Source organism: Octodon degus, unplaced genomic scaffold (assembly GCF_000260255.1).
Source record: "Octodon degus isolate 3935 unplaced genomic scaffold, OctDeg1.0 scaffold00052, whole genome shotgun sequence".
In the NCBI taxonomy this organism is placed as follows: Eukaryota; Metazoa; Chordata; class Mammalia; order Rodentia; family Octodontidae; genus Octodon; species Octodon degus.
In genome coordinates, this window is record NW_004524628.1 from 1,357,270 (window position 1) to 1,366,857 (window position 9,588).

Here is a 9,588-nt window from a genome sequence, read left to right on the forward strand (position 1 = left end):
TAGATGGGAAAAATGTTTTCAAATCTTTAATCTGATAAGGGATTAGTGTCTAAAATGCAAAAAGTACTTTAATAACTCAACAATTAAAAGACAACCCAATTTTCTTTTTCTTTCCACAATTTTAAAATGAGTAAAGGATCTCAATAGATATTTCTCGGGGCTGGTGAGATGGCTCAGTGGTCTTAAAGCACCTACTTAGAACAAACTTGACAAAGCACAGGGACCGCAGTTCAATCCCCCAGCACCACATGCCAGCCAGCCCCACCCCCTGGTAGGCTGAGCTGGCTACACACACACACACACACACACACACACACACATATAAATAAATAAAATTTTAAAAAAAAATAGATATTTCTCAAAGAAGATAAAGACATGAAGAAATACTCATACATCAGGGAAATTAAGTGAAAACCAGTGTGATACTGCTTTATACCCACTGGGGTATCTATAATTAAAAAGATAATAACAAGTCTTGGGGAAGATGTGGAGAAATTAGAACCTCTGTACATTGTAGGTAGGAATGTGAATTGGTGCACCTACTTTTGGTAACAGCTTGACAGTTCCTCAAAAATTAACCATAGGTCTGCCATATGACCCAGAAATTGTACTTTTAGCTATATACTCAAGAAAACTGAAAATATATATTAATAAAAATTTACAGACAAATATTCATAGCAACATTATCCCAAACCCCAAAAGTGTAAACAAGGTAATGTCCATCCACTGATAAGTGGAAAACCAAAGTGTATGTAACTACACAAGTGAATATTATAAGCCCCAAACAATGATGAATTCATGTATGGAAACAGGTATATGAGAACCCACTATTGATGTTAACCTAAAACTAAAGTTTATTAAATTTTTAAAAGGTTTTGAAGTATTGATATATGCTACAACTTGGGTGTATCTTGAAAACATTATACTCATAAAGGGAGCCACACATCAGAAGCCATATGTTGCCTGGTTCATTGTATAAAAGAGGTTGAAAATAGGGACCTCTGCAGAACTACAGAAACAGAAGTAGATCAGTGGTTGCCAAGGGCTGCCAGGAAAAGAAAAGGGGAAACAGCTCACAAGTACCAGATTTCTCCCTGGGACAATGATCATGTTCTGACAATAACTAGTAGTGATTATTTTACACATTTGTGACTATACAAAAATCCACTGATTTGTATTCTTTATAATGGTAAGTTTTATGATGTATGAATTATATCTCAATATTTGTAATGTAGAAGTACTATCAAAAAATAAAACAGATTTGGAAGCTTTCCTACAAACATCCCCATTTCTTCATTAAGCAGTGATGCAGTTCTGAGGCACATAGAAATGTGGAGGCCGAAATGTGACCCGGATCTAACTAGGTGGGCCTACCATCCAGCCCTGCCTCCCACCTCCAGCCCTCCCTAGCTCTCCCTCAGCAGCACCTCGTGCTCTGATGCCACTGGCCAAAGGGGCATGTAGTTACAGTTTTCCTTTTTATTTTTCTCACCAAGTTTACATAGTGATCCTTCACAACAATGTCAAGCCAAAAATACAGAATGATAACTTAGCATTTCCAGATCTTCCCAGGAGACATATACTCTTAAATATGTGAGATTCTCCTTTCTAAATAATTGCTTTCACCTCAGAAGTGCTGGAACCCATGGTGGCTTACTCCTGTATTTATGGGTATCATTTCTGAATTCCCTGTTCTAGGTTTCAAAGTTTCCTATGAATTGATTCTCCCTTTCTTGTCCAAAATTAAATCACATGACTAAGACACTTAATTATTAGTTGCAAAGAATGTAACCTTAAAATCTTGTACTGACTTGATTCATAAAGACGACTTTCTGCCAAAATGCTAAATGTCTGCCAAGATAATGTCCAGTGTATCTCAGTGCCACCAATCTATCACTTCATTGCTGATCTCCTAGAACAAGATAGGTTTAAGGGGTTTGTTTGTTTGTTTGTTTGTTTTTGCTCCAAATGCCTTCAGGGCAGGTTTGGCTGACTTGAGTTGTGGGGATGGAACCACAGCAACCTGAGCCTGACTACTTTGTTGAAGCAGCCACTTAAAGAACTGAGCTAAGGGGCAGGCCCTACAGGTTTGAGATTTTTTTTAACCTGGAATAATTTTTTTTTCTTTGACTGGTGCTGTGATGTTTATGAAGGCAGTGGGTTTTTTTAAAAGTTGGGTCTTTTTGTTTTGTTTTGTTTTTTTGTATGACTCTGCAAAGTACAAGGAAGAATTTGAGAGGTACCCTAACATAAGTAATAAGTTCATTACAGACGTACCTTCCCAGTGCCCATGATGGGCACCTAGCAAGCCCTGTTTGACATAGGCAAATTCATTTTTGAAACAACAATTTTTGTATATTCACTGAGTGTGCTTAATTCTGTCGGTACACTTCAAATAGACTCAAGTTATGAAAGCCATCTATTACTAAGGTCATCCTTTCCTTTCTCATGATTCTATTTTCTTAAATAAAATTCTCAATAAAAGAGTTTTTCCTATCATGTATTGAAAAAGTTATTTTTAATCATTATTTTAAAAATAGTAAGCTATTATAAATTTTTAAAAAATATATTTTTCTGTTTTTCAGACCATTAAACCCAAAAAGGATGTTACCAACCATGCTGTTTTGCCTGTCAAAGCTGCAAGGCCCATCAGCATTAAACCCCAGTCTAGACCAGCTAATATAACAGTGTCCCAGAAGCCAAAGTTAGAGGCACCCAAACTAGTGGGCAGAAGTCTGACTACAAGAGGTGTTTCTTCTAACTCAAACTGTAAACCTTCCAGCAAGAATCACCAGCAGCATGAAGCTGGATCATCTGCTAAAGGAAAGCCCATGAGGTCACCTAATGCACAGGGACTGACAACTGCAAAGCAGCAGATAACAGGTCAGGCAAATGCAAAGCACACAGGTTCTGTGGGTGCCACCCACGTTGAATGCAAATCTTTGGATGGCCTTCTCATAGAGTTGAACAAAGAGAACATACCTCAAACCTTATCAGAACCTAAGAAGCCAGATCCTACATTGTGTAGCACAAACAAGGCAAGGATTAACTCTTACAATCAAACCAAGAGTAACTTGACTGGTAAACAAGTTTTGGGCAAAAGTTTGGAGAATAGTGCTATTCTGAAAGATAAGGTTAATAAGCATTTTGTTAGAAAAACACAAATAAGGACTCTCCCAGCAAAGTTACAGCAACTCTCTAAAGGAGCAGAGTTTGCAAGACCAGAAAAGCCCTCAAGGACAGTTCCCTCTCACTTCGTTCAGACCCTTAGTAGGACTCAAGCACCAAAGAAACCAGAGATCAAGAACATAAAGGATATAAAGGTTAACAAGGGTAAATATGAACTATCAAAAGTAACTAAGGTGCAGTCATACACTAATACTGAAGAGAAACTAAAACATGCCAACACCAGGCCACGCCCCAGTTCACTGCAGGGAGGACCTACCAACCGACCTCCAAACATCAAGCAAGATCAGAAGACAGCACAACCTTGTTTTAGGTCCCAGACAAGTGTACTGCAAAGATCAAAATCCATAAGCCGGAGGCCTAATTTGACCAACTTCAACTCAGTCATTCCAACCACTCCTGGCATAAGGGCAAATAGAACCAACAGCTTTCAACAAAGAGCACAGACTGTGGGCCCCAAGTTGAAAAAGACTTTTCCCCCAAAGCATTTCCTGAGCAAGACAGCTCCCAAAACTCAAGCTAGTATTACAACCGGAAATGGGAAAGGAATTCCAAATAGTACCCAAACTAATCCCAATATTAAAAAGACAACAGCAGAGGATCGAAGGTAATTGTCTTAATTTCAGTCATTTTCAACCTAAAATAAGTAGGTAAGTTGACTATCAGGAATCCTTACTTAGGAAATAGGTCATAAATAATCACTTCTAAGTAATTAATTATTAGCCATTACCTAAAAAAATGATTTGAAATAACTAACAAATATTAAGACTTGACAGCTAGGTGCTACATGTGTCATATAGTAGTCCCTCACTATTTTGTGGTTCGACTTTAACAGAATCTGTTTCATGGATTTTCAAAACATATTAATCTAAATTATTTGTCACCGGGCCAGGGAGATAGCTCAGAATAAGTGCTTCCCTGGCAAGCGCAGGGTCCTGAGTTCAATCCCTGGTACTGCCAAAATATATATATATATATATATATATTTAGGGGGCCAGGGAGATGACTCAGTAGAATAAGTACTTGCCTGGCAAGCACAAGGGCCTGAGTTTAATCCCCGGTTCTGCCACAAAAAAAAAAAGAAAAAATCCATAAATTATCACAGATTTTTCGCTATATCACAGGATTTTGCAGTACCAAACTATATGTATGTAGTTAAAATTACGTAGGTTTACAATTTTAGAAAATGGCTATGAACATTAGAAGTATTTTTTTTTAAGTGTGAGAAAGGTTTATAGAAGTGTGGAAAGGGTTTTTAAAGCCTTAAAGTATATATAAATGCTAAAATATTACTTCACTGATTTTTCACTTCTCACTGGGTTATCTGAAACTTAACCTCCACGATGAGTGAGTGACCACTGTAAGTCATTCTCTATAACTCTATGTTTCAAATTATCTTTAAAAAGAAATTGAGATACAGAGACTGGATGAGTAGGAAATTAAGCTGTCTGTCGATGTAGTCTACCCAAGAAATACTGAAGAGCAAGGGAACAGGGCAGGTTAGGAGGAATCAGGAGAACGAGACACAGGCAGGAACTAGGCGAGGAGCTGTTCCCTGGCAGAACACCAGTGATTGAGTTTAGTAAAGCTAGCAAGGAAGCAAAAACGGAACGTTTCCATGATTCTGAGTGAGCTGAGTTTTAGAAAGTAAGCTAAAGCAGAGGCACAATTATCAGCATGGAGATGATGAAGATCAGCATCTCAGGTTCCTGGGGCTTTTTATGAACATTCGTGTTTGAAAGAATTTTGATGCATGAGCCAAAGAGGTTTGTATGCTTTCCACCCAGGACTAAACAGTACCATAATGTGGGAGAACCTCCCAAGAGAAGCACCCGTGTATACCTGACAAGGGGTGAAGGAGCACATAAAGTTAGCTGAAATCGAAAATAAAGTCAGGGCTGCTACCTGGCCTTCCAGCCTAGGTCAGAGCAGAGCGTTTGTCAGTGTGGCCTGCTAAGCGTATTTGATTCCAAAGGGACGGAATGTGGAAATCATTTATTCACCAGGCATCCCTTCAAGCCTGCAGGTGTCAGGTGTTACATGGTGTGGGGTGAACACAGTCTCTGCCCTTCCCTAGAGCTGTGGTTTGGTGCATAGATGGAGAATGTTAGAAAAATGCAATGACATTGAGCTCTTAGGAGTAAGCTGGCTTCAGAAGAGGAAGGTTCCCTCTTCCTGTATGATTTGACAGAAGAATAAGGAGATAGAAAGATTGCCGAGGAACCAGAGGAAAAACATGTTAGATATCCCAGCTTCTACCACTGAGTAGATGCTTAAAGGGATGAGTGGGAGAGCAGTCAGGGATGAAGTAAGCATGAATGAATTGTTCCCTGGAGTCAAAGGGAGAAAAGCAAAAGAACTAATGGCATTCATTTATTAAAAATTAGTTATTGTCATGCTGGGAAAAGAAAATATAAAGACAAAAGCAGACAAGTGATTTCTAGGAGCTGGGCTTAGGGGCCCTGTTGACTATGAAGTAACACAAAGAAATGTTTTAAGGAGTTAGGACAGACTCACATCTTGATTGTAGTCATGGTTACATGACTTGGGGCCCTTCCCACGTAATCACACACTAACAGTAGTGAATGTTACTATAGGTGCTAAATAGTTACATGTGCTGAGCACAGTGCCAGGCACTGGACGTCTATTTCCACTCTCATAGATTTTATGTTCTAATAGAGGAGATGGGATGAACACACTGATTAAATAAGACAGGATAATGGCAGATAATTGTCTTCAAGAAAGTGTCATGCGAGTAGAGACCTGAAGATGCAAGACCCTGAGGCAGGAATGAGCATGGAAATGAGGCTCATGCTCCAGGGAGAGGGGTGGCCCAAGTGTGGAGTTACACACAAGAGCCAGGTTAGGCTGCTTTGCAGCCATGGAGAACATTTTGAATTTCATTCCAAGAGTCCCAGGAACCCCTCGGCAATGACATGGTCTGCTTTACATTTTACAGATCAGTTACTTTGTACAGTGAATTTGATAAGGTTACAGTGGAAGCCAGGGGTGATTAGGAGCTGCTCTGACTTGTCCAACAAAGGTGAAAAAGGCATAGGCCAGCACAGTAGTAGCGTAGACAGAGGCAACAGTGAGTCTTGCTGTCATGTGTAAGTAGGAAGAAAAGAAAGGAAAAGCTCAGAGATAGCTCCTAGTTTTTGGCTCTAGAAAGTGGGCAGACTGGGAAAGTAAAGAAAACTGGGAGCAGATTTGGAGATGAAAATCAAGAACTTTGTTTTGGGTAATATTAAATTTAAAACATCTATCAGACAGCAAAACCTAACAGCTAGGCTGTAGATTCTACAAAGATTGAGCGTCCAGGAAGAAATCTACACTGAAGTGCACACTTCGAAATCATAAATACATAGTTGTAACTTAAAGAAACTGGACAGCCTAAGAGATGTCTTGGTGCCTCTGCCCCCAAAATGTAGACCGTGGCCTGTTCGGAAGCAAGATAGAGAGGATGAAAGAGAAAGACGCAAGGGTTAGGACTTGGCATGACCAGCTACTTAAGAGCCCTGGAGGTATCCATCTAGTTGCTGAAAGGAAAGGAGGTGTGTGTGGTCTGGAGAGGGCTGAGGAGCTGAGTGAAGTTGGCCACTCTGAGCACCGAAACCCCACTGAGGACAGAATGCCATTTTGGTGGGTGTAGGTCGAGTAACAAGTCTGTGGTGGGAGAAACGGAGCGCCGTGTCAGCGATCTCTGAGGGGGGCGGGGGTTCTGACAAAAATAACCAGGAATGATCTCAAAACTAAGGAAGACTGAAGCACTATCGCCATAGCCACCCATGATCCTAGTTACCCTAACATCTGCCTCTAGGGGTTTTTGTTGTTTCTGTTTTTGAGGCAGGGTCTTACTGTGTTCTGTCTGACGTTAAACTCACTAGCTGGCCTTGAACTCGTGGCAATCATCTTGCCTCAGCCTCCCAAGCCTGGGACTACAGACTGTGTCACTACACCTGAAATCTGCCTTCTGACAGGAGAGAACCATCCAGTATGGCCATTATCTGTTTGGAATTGTTTTTTTAATTCTGTTCTCTTTGCCTATAATTGAAGGTTTAGTCATAGGTGATCACTGTATATCATACACTTTAGGAACCATACCATGTATGAAGAAAAACTAAAGCCATCCTCTCTCCTCTTTAATTGCATAACAGAAAACAGCTAGAAGAATGGCAGAAATCTAAGGGGAAAATCTATAAACGGCCCCCTATGGAAATTAAAACAAAAAGAAAAGTCATAGAGCAAATGAATATTTCATTCTGGAAGAGCATGGAAGAAGAAGAGGAAGAAAAGAAAGCACAGTTGAACCTGTGCAATAAGATTAACAGCACTCTGGCAGAATGTCTGAGGCTCATTGAAGAGGTAAGCGGGGAAAAATAAGAGTTTGGGGCCCTCTGGACATTAGCACATGGCTGTAATCCCCATACTCTGAAAGGCTGAGGTAAGAGAATTGTAAGTTCAGGCTGAGACTAGACAAATTAGTGACTTAGTATCTCAAAATTTTAGAAGGCCCTTTGGCCCTAGTATTGTCAAAAAAAAAACAAAAAAACAAAAAAAAACAAAGCTCTCTAAAACCAAAGCTTTGGCCCAGAGTCTCAGAGATTTCTGAGCATTTTTTCTTAAATATAAGGCAGAGTAGATAATCCTTATTTAAACAGAAATTTAGCTACTCTGTCATCTAGAATAATAATCATAGTGACAATAATAGTAATGAATGGCACTTAAAATAGTGGAACTTGTATGCCAGGAGCTTTGAAAGCACGTGACCTCTGTGGTCTCATGTGATTACCACTGTAACTGTGACTATGGCCACTTTTCAAATGAAACTGAGGCGTGGAGAATTTAAGAAGTAACCCAAGCAGTCCAGCACCAGAAGGATCCAGATGTAGTCTTCACCCTGCCTTCTTCAGGGATCAAGGTCCAGAAGGCAAAAAAAATTAGCATTTGGATATAAAACTAACATCAGAAGGCAAGGTCCTACAAAATGGAAGTATCATTTGTATTCTTGGTAGCTAAAAATGTTATCTAAACTCTACCTTGGGTTCTTCAGATCAGGATCCAGTGGATGATAGGCAAAGGCTATGATCCTTAGGAGATTCTCCAACGGCAAAATTTTAAAATAAAACGGGAACTATCCAAAGGTCCTTGCCCAAAGCAAGCACATTCTGTCCTTTGGCTGGTAACATTGACCTTTTAAAGAGATTACAGAAAAATATTTGGCAAGCCTGAAAGATACAGAATTTACTATAGTTTACTCAAGAAATAAAAAGACTGGGGCCTGGGGAGATGGCTCAGTAGCATAAGTGCTTGCCTGGCAAGCACAGGGTCCTGAGTTCAATCCCTGGTGCCACAAAATAAATAAATAAATAAAAATTAAAAAAAAAAAGAAAGAAAGAAAGAAAAAGACTGATAGACCAATGACCACAGAAACTAACTGCTTTTCAGTCCCTGTCTGCCTCCAAAGAAAACAGTTTTTAATAAGTAACTGGTGAAGAAGGGTCCAATACTGTCTTTCACCCCTTTAGTGCTCTCTGATTATGCACCTACTGCATGCATTGTTCTTTTTCTAGCTTCTTAGTTGAAAACTTAGATGATTTAAGTCAATCTTTCTTATTTTCTCACAAATATGTGTGATGCTATAAATTTGCCTCTTTATTCTGTTTTTCTCGTATCCCTCAAATTTGGCTAATATATTTTATCAGTCAGGCAGGGCCAAGTGACAAAAATATGTCCATAAAAAAATATAATGTTGAGATCCATTACTCACAAGTATTTCCCTAATAGATTCTGAAATAGATCCCTAACAGATTCTGAAAGGAAGGTTTGTGTGGAAGTCATTTATTAGGAAGAGATTTCCACAGAAAAAGGGGACTGAAGTGAGGTTGTGAGACACACACCAACAGGGTGTGGTATCAAGCTTGTCCCAGAGGGTAACTGTGGCACAGTCTGATGGGGGTGCTCTGGAGCCCATAGAAGCCAGGGCTCTCAGAGTGAGCCCACATGTGAAGCAGCTGCAGCCTTAATATCTTCATGGTTATATGTCAGTGGCTTCCTTGAGGAGACAAAACTTTCCAGGTACCACTCACATTAGACATAGGAGAATGCAAGATGCTGTCTGTTGGAAATGAAAACACATTGAGCTGGTGAGATAGCTCAGCTGACTAAGCACCTGCTTAGGCAAGCGTAGGGACTGGGGTTCAATCCCAAGCACCACATGCCACAACAGCTCTGCCTCTTGAGTGTGCTGAGCCGGCCACCGAGACTGGGCACGGTGGCTCACACCTATAATCCCAGCTCTTAGGAGGCTGTAAACAGGCAGATCACTACAGGTCAGATCTACACAGTGAGACCCTGTATACCCTGAACACCCTTCCCTAAAATACAAAAAATAAATATATA

The 9,588-nt window shown here is 40.1% G+C and overlaps 1 protein-coding gene across 1 annotated transcript in view; it reads left to right on the forward strand.

Annotated features, from left to right (window-relative positions):
* The window catches only part of Ckap2l (cytoskeleton associated protein 2 like), a 28,139-nt gene that overhangs the window by 8,165 nt on the left and 10,386 nt on the right, over positions 1-9,588 (forward strand). The window contains exons 4-5 of the mRNA XM_023717361.1: positions 2,586-3,793; positions 7,344-7,551. Of these exons, the coding sequence (XP_023573129.1) occupies positions 2,586-3,793; positions 7,344-7,551 (1,416 nt within the window). The remainder of the gene's footprint in view (positions 1-2,585; positions 3,794-7,343; positions 7,552-9,588) is intronic.